At 38.6% G+C, this 13,068-nt stretch overlaps 1 protein-coding gene across 1 annotated transcript; it reads right to left on the bottom strand.

Annotated features, from left to right (window-relative positions):
* Positions 1-3,534: 3,534 nt before the first annotated feature.
* On the bottom strand, positions 3,535-4,585 carry LOC124987299 (ribosome production factor 2 homolog). Its single transcript, XM_047556472.1, has one exon. It carries the CDS (start codon positions 4,583-4,585, stop codon positions 3,686-3,688), a length of 900 nt encoding a protein of 299 aa, XP_047412428.1. The 3' UTR covers positions 3,535-3,685.
* Positions 4,586-13,068: the final 8,483 nt, after the last annotated feature.

The raw sequence follows: 13,068 nt of genomic DNA on the forward strand, positions 1-13,068 counted from the left end.
ACTTCAGCAGGGGTAGGATGCCTTGATAGTTTGCATCTGAACAGACACACCCAAGTCTCCAGCCAAAAGAGTTTTTTAAACATAAGCCTCAAAAAAAAAGAACCTGATTTTTTTTTTTTTTTAAATGAAAAGCCCAGAAATGAGTACTAGGTTTAAAAAAAAAAAAAAAAAAAAAAGCCTACAAAGGAAACCAGAAAAGCTCAGCGGCTGGGAGAGTGGCTACAGAGGAGAGGAGGGTGCCTGATGCAGGAGGCACCCAGGTTTCCAGCCCTCCGACCTGTGAGGTGTCCGTGGGTTTTACAGGTTTCTCTGTGCTCTGCTCATAACTGAGGCGCAGGGTCCAGCCTCCTCTGCCTTGAGCATGGACATGCCCCTGAGTTCTGGTCAGTGGGACCTGGGCTCAAGTGATATGAGCCTTCTCAGGACCGGCCCATCAAACCACCCTTCTGCCTGCTGCATGGAGATGGGTCCCCGGGATCACCTGGAGGCCGCCTGGTGAGGCTGTCTGGTGAGGCCAAGAAGAGGCCTGAGTGACTCCCTGGAGCAGAGGCCTCCCCCGCTCCCTCCCTCGTCCAGGAGCACCATCTTGATTTCCACACACAGAAGTTCTCTTACAGGAAGTTATTAAAATTTGGAGTTTCTCTAAGTTTTCCTATAAGTTGCCAACATTTGTCATAATCTTTTCGTATTGTCTGTTTAATATCAATCACATCTATTTTTATTTCTCTTTTCATTCTTAATTTTGTTTTTTGTGCTTTTCTCTCTCCTGTTTTCTTTCGTATTAGTCTGACTAGAAATTTTTCTATTTTATTAGTCTTTTCAAACGGAAGACTTTTGACCTTGCCAACTCTTGTTTATTGTATGTTTTATTTTTCAATAAGTTCTCCTCTTACAAGACTTTCTTTTTTTAATTTTATTTTATTTTTCTTGTAAACAAATGGGATACATGTTGTTTCTGTTTGTACATGGAGTAACAGCATACCATTTGCGTACTCATATATTTACATAGGATAATGATGTTTGATTCATTCTGTTATTTTTTCCTTCCCCCCCCACCCCTCCCACCCCTTCTTTTCCCTCTATACAGTCCCTCCTTCCTCCATTCTTGCCCCCCTCCCAACCCCCATTATGTGTCATCATCCGCTTATCAGTGAGATCATTCATCCTTTGGATTTTTGAGATTGGCTTATCTCACTTAGCATAATATTCTCCAATTTCATCCATTTGCTTGCAAATGCCATAATTTTATCATTCTTTATGGCTGAGAAATATTCCATTGTATATATATACCACAGTTTCTTTATCCATTCATCAATTGAAGGACATCAAGTTTGGTTCCACAGTCTGGCTATTGTGAATTGAGCAGCTATGAACATTGATGTGGCTGTATCTCTGTAGTATGCTGATTTTAAGTCCTTTGGGTATAGGCCGAGGAGTGGGATAGCTGTGTCAAATGGTGGTTCCATTCCAAGTTTTCTAAGGAATCTCCACACTGTTTTCCAGAGTGGCTGCACTAATTTGCAACCCCACCAGCAATGTATGAGTGTACCTTTTTCCCCACATCCTCTCCAACACCTATTGTTGCTTGTATTCTTGATAATTGCCATTCTAATTGGGGTGAGATGGAATCTTAGTGCAGTTTTGATTTGCATTTCTCTTATTAATAAAGATGGTGAACATTTTTTCATATGTTTGTTGATTGCTTGTAGATCTTCTTCTGTGAAGTGTCTATTCATATCCTTAGCCCATTTGTTGATTGGGTTATTTGTATTCTTGGTGTAGAGTTTTTTGAGTTCTTTATATATTCTGGAAATTAGTGCTCTATCTGACGTATGAGTGGCAAAGATATTCTCCCACTCTGTAGGCTCTCTCTTCGCATTGCTGAAGTTTCCTTTGCTGAGAGAAAGCTATTTAGTTTGAATCTATGCCAGTTGTTGATTCTTGCTTTTATTTCTTGTGCTATGGGAGTCCTGTTAAGGAAGTCTGATCCTAAGTCAACAAGGTGAAGATTTGGACCCACTTTCTCTTCTTCAAGATGCAAGGTCTCTGGTCTGATTTCAAGGTCCTTGATCCATTCTGAGTTGATTTTTGTGCTGGGTGAGAGATAGGGGTTTAGTTTCATTCTGTTGCATATGGATTTCCAGTTTTCCCAGCACCATTTGTTGAAGAGGCTATCTTTTCTCCATTGCATATTTTTGGCATCTTTGTCTAGTATGAGAAAATTGTATTTATTTGGGCTTGTGTCCGTGACCTCTATTCTGTACCATTGATATACCTGTCTATTTTGGTGCCAATACTGTGCCATCTTTGTTACTATTGCTTTGTAGTATAGTTGAAGTTCTGGTATTGTGATACCCTCTGTTTCATTCTTCCTGCTAAGGATTGCTTTAGCTATTCTGGGTTTCTTATTCTTCCAGATGAATTTCATGATTGCTTGCTCTATTTCTGTAAGGTACATCTTTGGGATTTTAATTGGAATTGCATTGAATCTGTATAGCACTTTTGGTAGTATGGCCATTTTGACAATATTAATTCTGCCTATCCAAGAACATGGGAGATCTTTCCATCTTCTAAGGTCTTCCTCAATTTTTTTCTTCAATGTTTTGAAGTTTTCATTGTAGAGATCTTTTACCTCTTTGGTTAGATTGATTCCCAAGTATTTTTTTTTTTTTGAGGCTATAGCAAATGGAGTTGTTTTCCTCATTTCCCTTTCAGCTGTTTCGTCGCTTGCGTATAAAAATGCTTTAGATTTATGCGTGTTGATTTTATAGCCTGCTATTTTGCTGAATTCCTTGATGAGGTCTAGAAGTTTTCTGGAGGAGGTTTTTGGATCTTCTAAATATAAAATCATGTCATCAGCAAACAGTGACAGCTTAAGTTCCTCTTTTCCTATTTGTATCCCTTTAATTTCTTTAGTCTGCCTAATTGCTCTGGCTAGAGTTTCTAGGACAATGTTGAATAGAAGTGGTGAAAGAGGACATCCCTGTCTTGTTCCCATTTTTAAAGGGAATGGTTTCAGTTTTTCTCCATTAAGAATGATGTTGGCCATGGGCTTAGCATAAATAGCCTTTACAATGTTCAGGTATGTTCCTACTATCCCTATTTTTCCTAGTGTTTTGAGCATGAAGGGGTGTTGTATTTTGTTGAATGCTTTTTCTGCATCAATTGAAATAACCATATGATTCTTATCCTTAAGTCTACTGACATGATGTATTACGTTTATTGATTTACGGATGTTAAACCATCCTTGCATTCCAGGGATGAACCCCACTTGATCGTGGTGCACGATTTTCTTAATATGTTTTTGGATATGGTTTGCCAATATTTTGTTAAGGATCTTTGCATCTATCTTCATCAAGGATATTGGTCTAAAATTTTCTTTCCTTTTTTTTTTTTTTTTTTTAACACTACAAGTAAAAGGTTTACTTTATATTACTGTTCATAATAATATATAGTAAGTTATCATGTTATAAAAATATATGATAAAATCTTTTGTGTGTGTGTATGGTGCTAGGAATCGAACCTCCTGCATGCTAGGCAAGTACTCTACCACTGAGCTGCATCCCCAGCCCTATGATAAAATCTTGTAAGAAACTGAATGAACTGAAGCTTGACAACTCCTTTAAGAGACCAGAATAAAACTGCAGGGGCTGGCTAAGTTCCACTAATTTCTTTTCATTTTCTTTTATTTTTTCTCCTGATCTTCAGTTATCCTTTCTGCAGGTCGTTTTTTCAACCCCTTCATTTTCCTAGTTTGTAGTTTGCTTAGGTCTTGTTTCTGCATATGAATCCTTCCATAAGTTGTACCAAAAGTATCATGGGAGATATTTTTCTTCTTCTTTGGTTTGAGGGCTTTTGGCATTTTCATAGATAATTTATGAAGGTCATCTGATGCCAGGTGTGTCCTCCTCACAACCAGATCCAATGAAGGTCCCATCTCTTCCAATTCAATCCGTGGTGTTCTGCAACCAGATTTCTTCAACAGCAACTTATAGCTTCGAAAGTAAATCTTTCCATTCAGTGCAGTGAAATGCAGAACATACTCTAATCCAGCCAGGCGAATATTTGATACTGTGGGGCCTCTGAAAAAGTCAATAAGAAGACTTTTTAGTCTTCTATAGTCTTCAGTTGCATCAAAAGCATCACCAGCAAATATTAACATGGGTTTTGTTCCCTCGGGACATTTACTATTCTTAATATCTTTGAGAGACACAAACTTCTCAATACCTAATTCAATCATATCCAGCACATGGTAATCATACATGCGACCTATTACTAGATTATTTGGCCGCTTCTTGTTATGGGAGCCAAACATGAATAAAGAACAATCTGACTTCTTTGAAAAGAATTCCAGTGATGTCTGATCCTCAAATGGTCTTGTAATATTTTTCTTTTTATATAGAACGCCATACGGTTTTTTCAGTGCATACACATCTTTAAGTACTTGTGTCACTGTTGTATTTGCATTTCCCCCTTTAATCAGCATGGCATTTTTAATATTTTCACTGAGCTTCGGTTCTCTCTTCTCAAGGAATCTCTTGGCCCTTTTTGTTTTGGATTTTATAACTCGATCCAAGGCGTCCATGGCTACCGCATCCCCAAACTCAAATTTTCTTTCCTTGATGTGTCTTTTCCTGGTTTGGGTATGAGGGTGATATTAGCTTCATAAAATGAGTTTGGTAGGGGATCCTCCTTTTCTATTTCCTGGAATACTTTGAGAAGTATAGGAGTGAGTTCTTCATTGAAGGTCTTGTAGAACTCGGCTGAGAATCTGTCTGGTCCTGGGCTTTTCTTGGATGGTAGGTTTTTAATGGCTTCTTCTATTTCATTGCTTGACATTGATCTGTTTAAATTGTCTATGTCCTCCTGGTTCAGTTTGGGAAGAGCATATGTCTCTAGAAATTTGTCAATGTCTTCGGTAGTTTCTATTTTGTTGGAATACAGATTTTCAAAGTAGCTTCTCATTATGTTCTGTATCTCAGTGGTGTCTGTCGTGATATTTCCTTTTTCATCACGAATTTTAGTAATTTGAGTTTTCTCTCTCCTTCTCTTTGTTAGTGTGGCTGAGGGTTTATCTATTTGGTTTACTTTCTCAAAGAACCAACTTTTTGTTTTGTCAATCTTTTGAATAGTTTCTTTTGTTTCAATTTCATTGATTTCAGCTCTGATTTTAATTATTTCATATCTTCTACTCCTTTTGCTGTTATTCTGTTCTTCTTTTTCTAGGGCTTTGAGCTGTAATGTTAGGTCATTTAGTTGTTGACTTTTCATTCTTTTCTGGAATGTGCTCCATGCAATGAATTTTTCTCTTAGTACTGCTTTCATAGTGTCCCAGAGATTTTGATATGTTGTATCGTCATTCCCATTGACCTCTAAGAATTTTTTTTATCTCCTCCCTGATGTTTTTCTGTTATCCATGTTTCATTCAATAGCATATTATTTAGTCTCAAAGTGTTGGAGTAATTTCTGTTTTTTATTTTGTCACTGATTTCTACTCTCAGTCCATTTTGATCTGACAGAACACAAGGCAGTATCTCTATTTTTTTGCATTTCTTAAGGGCTGCTTTGTGGCATAACATATGGTCTATTTTTGAGAAGTTTTCATGTGCTGCTGAGAAGAAAGTGAATCCACTCGTTGATAGAATAGACATATAATCTATATATGTCTATTAAGTCTAGGTTATTGATTGTGTTATTGAGTTCTATGGTTTCTTTGTTCAGTTTTTGTTTGGAAGATCTATCTAGTGGTGACAGCAGTGCGTTAAAGTCTCCCAGAATTATTGTGTTGTGGTCTATGTGATTCCTGAAATTGAGAAGAATTTGTTTGATGTACAGGGATGCACCATTGTTTGGGGCATAAATATTTACTATCATTATGTCTTCCTGATTTATGGTTCCCTTAAGCAGTATGAAATGTCCTTCTTCATCCCTTCTGACTAACTTTGGTTTGAAGTCCACTTTATCTGATATAAGGATGGAAACCCCCGCTTTTTTACTGAGTCCATGTGCATGGTTGGTTTTTCCCCATGCTTTCACCTTTAGTCTGGGAGTATCTATTTCTATGAGATGAGTCTCTTTCAGGCAGCAAATTGTTGGATCTTTCTTTTTAATTCAATCTTCCAGTCTATGTCTTTTGATTGATGAGTTTAGGCCATTAATGTTCAGGGTCATTATTGAGATATGATTTGTATTCCCAGTCATTTGGCTTATTTTTGGTTTTTTTAAGTTGGCTTAGTTTCTCCTTTGAGTGTTTTTTCTCTAAGGTAGTTCCTCCCTTTGCTGACCTACATTGTTCTTTTTCATTTCCTCATCATGGAATATTTTGTTGAGAACATTCTGTAGTGCAGGCTTTCTATCTGTAAATTCTTTAACTTTTGTTATCATGGAAGGATTTTATTTCATCTTCAAATCTGGAGGTTAGTTTTGCTGGGTATAGGATTCTTGGTTGGCAAGCATGTTCTTTCAGAGCTTGAAATATGCTGTTCCAGGCCCTTCTAGCTTTTAGAGTCTGGGTTGAGAAGTCACCTGCTATCCGTATTGGTCTCCCCCTATATGTAATCTGATGCTTTTCTCTCGTGGCCTTCAAAATCCTATCTTTATTTTGAATGTTAGGCATTTTCATTATAATGTGCCTTGGTGTGGACCTGTTGTGATTCTGTGCATTTGGTGTTCTGTAAGCCTCTTGTATTTGATTTTCCATTTCATTCTTCAGGTTTGGGAAATTTTCTGATATTATTTCATTGAATAGGTTATTCATTCCTTTGGTTTGTATCTCTGTGCCTTCCTCAATCCCAATAATTCTTAAGTTTGGTCTTTTCATGATGTCCCATAGTTCTTGGAGATTCTGTTCATGATTTCTTACCATCTTCTCTGTTTGGGCAACTTTAGTTTCAAGATGAAATATTTTGTCTTCATTGTCTGAGGTTCTGTCTTCCAAGTGGTCTAGTCTTTTAGTGATGCTTTCCATTGAGTTTTTTATTTGCTTTATTGTTTCCTTCATTTCAAGGATTTCCGTTTGGTTTTTTTTTTTTGAGAATCTCTATCTCTTTGTTGAAATGATCTTTTGCTTCCTGCACTTGCTCTTTCAGCTTATTGGTATTATCATTCATTGCCTGCATTTGCTCTCTTATCTCATCCTTTTTTTCACGAATCATCCTAATCATGTATAATCTGAAGTCCTTTTCTGACATTTCTTCTAACATACTGTGATTGGATTCTATTAATATAGAATCTAGACTTGTTTGGATCATTTTCTTCCCTTGTTTTTTCATGTTGTTCATGTATCTTCCCCTCTAGCAGTGCAGATCTGGGGTATTGCAGATTTCCCCTTATAGGCTTATAGTGGCCCTATAGGTTTCCAAAACCCTTTCTTTAAGGGGAGATCAATATTAGCAGTGCCCAATTCAGACACTATGCAATCCTAGACCAAATAGCCCCTATGAGGATAATAACAAAATTGTCATAATAAACAGAATGAGTTCAAATATTATCTTCAATAAAACAAACAGATTTGTAATAAGGTCTGCAGTTTCAAATGGAGGACAAAGAGGATGCAGAGGGATGTAGAATGTGGCTGTTAATGGGATAAGAAAAGAATATACGGAAGTTCTAGATAATAGAAAGGGTGAGAGTGTAATCAAAAGAAATTGGATATTAGCATGCAAAAAAGGGAGAAAGAGACTCTGAGGGAACAGGTAAACAAAAGGAAAAGAGAGCAAGAAAAGTAAAGAAATAAAAACTTAAATTTTTTCAATAAGGAGATAAAAGAAAATCTACAGTATAATAGTCATATAGTAATGAAACCTCCCAGTCTTCAGTAGCCTGATGCATGAGAGGTACCTGACAATGAGCTTCAAGCCTCCAGCAGGCGTCTCAGATGGGATTTGCCCCACCTAAAGATCGGAGCTACGGCTTCCAGGATTATCCAAGATGGCCGCTCTGGCTTCTAAATGTGTTGGCAAATGGGGAGCTGCAGCTCAGGGTGTGGAGGTGGTCAGCTGGAGGTCCTGGAGGCGGGATGCACTTGGTCCAGCAGGGGTCCTGGAGGTTGGGTGTGTTTGGTGTGGTTTTGGGATCCTGGAGGCCGGGTGCAATCAGTCAGTCTGGGGTCCCAGTGATAGGGCGCAGTCAGTTGGTCTGGGGGTCCTGGCGGCAAGGAGCAGTCAGTCAATGTGAGGGCCACAGAGGCAGGGAGTGATCGTCAGGCTGAGGGATCCTGGAGACGGGGCTCAGTCAGTCTGGCCAGGGGTCCTACAGGGCCTGGCTCTTGTCTTAAAATGGCGGCAGCCACGTGTAATCAAACCTGCAGGTCCTGTGACAGTGAACTTCCAGGCAGCAGCAGGCAGCTGGTGCTCCACTGGCAGGCGGCGATCAGTTTGCTGACTGTTGTCGAATGATTGGGAGGTGAACCTCGGGTGGTGGGTGATGGGTAGGTGAAAGGCAGGAGATGGACAGGCGAGAGGCAGGCAAATGGTGGATGATAGGCGCCTGACAGTGAGCAATCTGCACTCAAAAAAGGCGTCGATAGGCTGGCAGACTGCAGGTCATCACAGCAGACAAATGGGGTAAACAGCAGGGGATCGATAAGCAGCAAAAACTGCCTCACCAAGAGACGTTATCCTCTGCTTGAAACTGGAGTTACAGAGGAATGCAGTCTCCCTCTAGTTGCCACCTTGGATCTCTCTTACAAGTCTTTAAACATTTTCTTTGGGTTCATGCTGTTAAATGCGTAGGTGATTAAAACTGAGCTTTCTTTTTCTTTGGCGTGAACATTCAAAACTGTGCTTTCCCCTAAAAGTTCAGTGGTAGCTGCGTTGTGTAAGTTTTGGTGTGGAGAGATGTTATAATCCTTCAGCTCTAAGCATTTAAATGTTTTAATATATCAGTGCTCCTAAGATCAATGAGTTATTTAGAAATTTGTTTTTAGTTTTCCAAAATGCCTCAGAAATTCTAACATGCATATTGGAACTAAATAAGACAAAGTTAGTATGTCCGCCTTCCTACTGAACAATACTGTATTTCCAATCAGTTCCTCCTGAAACATGTTGTTCTATTTTATTTCCCTCCCCAGACTAGGTATTTTTGTGTTTTTAAAAGTAAAATCTCTGTGAAGATTTAGCCCATGTTTTCCATTTCTACACACACTGCAAAAATGTCCTCTCAGGCATTATCCTCTTGCTAGTAAATTCTCTCAATTCTTGTGTCTAAAAGTGAATGTCTTTGGCTGTCTTTGTGTGCTCATGTTTAGAATGAACTGCCCGATTACAGCATATAGCTGGGCATTACATAAAAAATAGAACCAACACTCTGCTCTTTAAAATGATTTTATTGAGACATAATTAACATACGATAAAGTGCACACACTGAAATCACACGCCATGTCCATGTAGTTCATTCCTTTGGAACCGAGGTGTGCTCTGTGATGGACATACCACGATTCATCCACTGAAGGACATGAAGGTTGTCTCCAGTTGGGGACAGTGCAATCAAATGGCCGTGGATGTTTTTCCGTACCAGCCTTGCCATGGACTGGGCTTTTGTTTCTCTGGATAAATACCTAGGAGTGTGATGTTTGGAACATATGGTTCATCTGTGTTTGACTCTAAGAAATTGCCAACTGTTTTCCAAAGCAGCTGTGCCATTTCACATTCCCACCGATGAGACCTCTGCTTGCTCCAAACCTTGAAGACTCTTGACACAAGCAGCATCTTTAACTTGAACCGTCTTAACAGGCAGTAGGACAGTGGGACCTCATGGAGGTGGTAGCTTGTGTCTCCCTGAAGACAAGGGTGGTGAGCAGCTCCGTACTTCTTTCTGAGGGAAGTGTCTATTCCAATTTGCCCCCTATTTTTCAATTGGGTTGTTCGTTTTTTCTTAGTATGGCATTTGAGGTCCTTTTTTATTCTGGCTCTAAGTTCTTTATGACATTATGATTTTCAAATACTGTTTCCCATTGTGTGACTTGTCTTTTCATCATGATTTGAAGAATGAAAATTTTTAATTCTGATAAAGTCTATTTTATGAGCTTGCTTTTGTATCTTTTGATGTCTGTATCTTTTGGTCTAAGAAATCTTTGCCTGATCCAAAGTCACAGAGACATTTCTTTATGCTTTCTTCTAGAAGGTCTGCAGATTTGGTATCACCCTTAGGTCTGTAGTACCTTTTGAGATTTATGCCATGTGAATTGTGTATCAAAGCCCCCCTCCCCCTCCTCCTCCCCTCTTCCTTCCCCTCCCCCTCCCCTTCCTCCTCTCCCTTTATAATTATTATTGCATAAGGATAACCAGGTGTTCCAGCACCATTGTTAAAAAAGGCTGTTCTTTCTCCACTGAATTACTTTGCATCTTTGTAAAAAAAAATCACTTGCTTCTGTGCACCCTGGTCTATTTCTAGACCTCCTTGTTATGTTTTGTTATCTCCGTTTTTCTCTTTCCACCAGTGCCACGCTGTCCTGTTGTGGAAGCTTTAGACTAAGTCTTGAAGGCAGGTGATTTTAGTCCCCTACCTTATTCCTTTCAAGGTTGTTTTGGCTGTACTAGGTCAATCAAATTTTGTGTTGTCTGTAAGACTTCGAGCATTAGCTTGTCAATTTCAAAACAAAAACAAACAAAACAAAACAAAACAAAAATCTCTTCTGGTAATTTTGACTGAGTTTGTGTTGACTCTGTAGGTCAATTTTACAATTTTGGGAGGCTTGACATCTTTTTGTTTTGTTTCGGTATCAGGGATTGAACCCAGGGTCACTTGACCTTTGAGCCACATCCTCAGTTCTTTTTATTTTTTATTGTGAGACAGGATCTCCCCGAGTTGCTTAAGACCTCGCTAAGTTGCTGAGGCTGACAGAGGCGATCCTCCTGTCTCAGCCTCCTGACCTGCTGGGATTACAGGCGTACACCTTAGCATATTAAACCTTCTCATTTTCTCTCTTCCCGTTTGGTTCTTCCTTAATTTCTTTCTTTATTTATGTGGTACTGAGGATCAAACCCAGCACCTCAGGAGTGTGAGGCAAGCACTCTACCACTGAGCTACAGCCCCAGCCCCCTTCCTTAATTTCTTTGAGTGACATTTTCTAACTTGTAGTGTCCAGGTCATGCACATCTTTTGTCAGATTTTCCCTAAGTAGTTACTATTTTGAGGCTTTTACAAATGATACTGGTTTTCAGATTCCTATGTTGAGTTTTTCATTACCAGCCGAACACAGAAGATTTTTGTATATCAATCTTGTATCCTGTAACCTTGCTAAACTCACTTATTCTAATAGATTCTTTATGGATTCCTTTGACCATTTCACAAAAAATGTGTTGTCTGTGAGAAGGAAAAAATCTTCCTCCCCGCTTTCCAGTCTTGCTGTCTTATTTATTTTCATTACCTTCTTGCACTTGCTAGAACTTCATGTTCGGTGCTGAATAGAAGTGTTGAAAGTGAATGTCCTCGGGCGGGAGGTGTGGCTCAGTGGCAGAGCACTTTCTTGGTACAGCTCTGGCCCTGGGTTTAATCCCCAGCATCAAAAGCAAACAAGAAAACCACCCAAAACCCACAAAAAAAAAAAAAAGAAAAAATCCTGGTGTTGACCTAATCTTAAGGAGGACACATTCAGTCTTCCTCAATCAAGGATGATGTTAGGCATTGGGTTTTTTTGTTGACATTCTTTATGAGGTTGAGAAATTTCCTTCTATTCCTAGTTTGCTGAGAGGTTTCTTGTGTTAAAATCAGGCATAAATATTGAGTCAAATGCTTTTTCTGCCTCTCTTGAGAGGAACATATGGATTTTCTTTTTACTTTTCACCATGACATTGATTTTTGAATACTACAGCAACTCAGGTGCCTAGTACTAAACTCCATTGCATCATGGGGCATTATCCTTTCTACACATTGGTAGATTCCATACGTTAAAATCTTGTTTAGAAGTTTTGTATCTGTGTTCGTGAGAGATATTGGCCTATAGTTTCTTTTTTCTTTTTTTCCTTGTAATTTCTTAATTTCTAATCCCAGTTTTGGGATCAGGTAATGTGGTCTCGTAGGATGAGTTGAAAGCATTTTCTTCTCTTCAGTTTTCTGGAGGTGTTTGTGTTCAGTGGATCTTACTTCTTCCATAAATGTCCTCCAGTGAGACTGTCTGACTTGGAGTTCTGTTTTGGGATGATCTTTAGCTGAAAGTTCTTTTTCTTTAATAGTGCCAGTGGTATGTTCTGCAGTGATGTCATTTCTCTTGCTCCTGTTCTTCTTCCTGTTTCTTGGTGGTTTGAATCAGAAGCTTTTAAATTTTCTTGATCTTCTCGGAGAGTTGGATTTTGGTTTCATTGATTTTCCTATTGTTTTTCTGTTTTATATTTCATCAGTTTCTGTTGGAATTTTTATTGTTTCCTTTCCTCTGCCTCATTTTGGTTTAATTTGCTCTTTTGTTTTCTGTTTCATAAGGTAGAGCTGAGGTCACTATTTCTTTTCTATGCTGTGTGTGTCTAATGCTATAATTTCTCCTGTAAGTCCTGATTTTGTGGTAGCCCACAAAGCATGATATGTTGTTTTCACTTTCATTAGTTTGAGATACTTGTAACTTCCCTTTTGATTCTTTTCCTTGACCCCTCAATTATTTAGAAGTATGTTATTTAGTTTCAAATATTTGTGGATTTTAGAGACCTTTCTGTTATTAATTTATAATTTGATTTCATTGTGGTTGGAGAACTTGCTTTGTAGGACTAGAATCCTTTTAAGTTTATTGAAACTTGTTTTATGGCCCAAAATGTGGTCTATGTTGGTAAATGATTCTTGCGCACTTGAAAAGAATGTGTATTCTGCTGTTGTTGGGTGGAGTGCTGTATAAATGCCAATTGGGTCACATTGGTTAATAGTGTTGTTCGAGTCTTCTATATCCTTCTTGATTTTTCTTTACTTATTCTGTCAGTTTTTGAGAGAAGGATAGTGAAATCTCTGAATACAGTGATGGGTTTAATTTCTTATCATGTGTTTTGAAATTCTGTTATTAAGTGTATAAACATTTAGAGTTTTCAGCTCTTGACGATGACCACTTTAACAGGACAAAAATATCTTCTTCTTTATTCCTGATAATAT

This window comes from Sciurus carolinensis, chromosome 6 (genome assembly GCF_902686445.1).
Source record: "Sciurus carolinensis chromosome 6, mSciCar1.2, whole genome shotgun sequence".
Lineage (NCBI taxonomy): Eukaryota > Metazoa > Chordata > Mammalia > Rodentia > Sciuridae > Sciurus > Sciurus carolinensis.

Coding starts and splice junctions, on each gene's coding strand:
- LOC124987299 (XM_047556472.1), bottom strand. CDS start 4,585: ATGGACGCCTTGGATCGAGTTATAAAATCCAAAACAAAAAGGGCCAAG.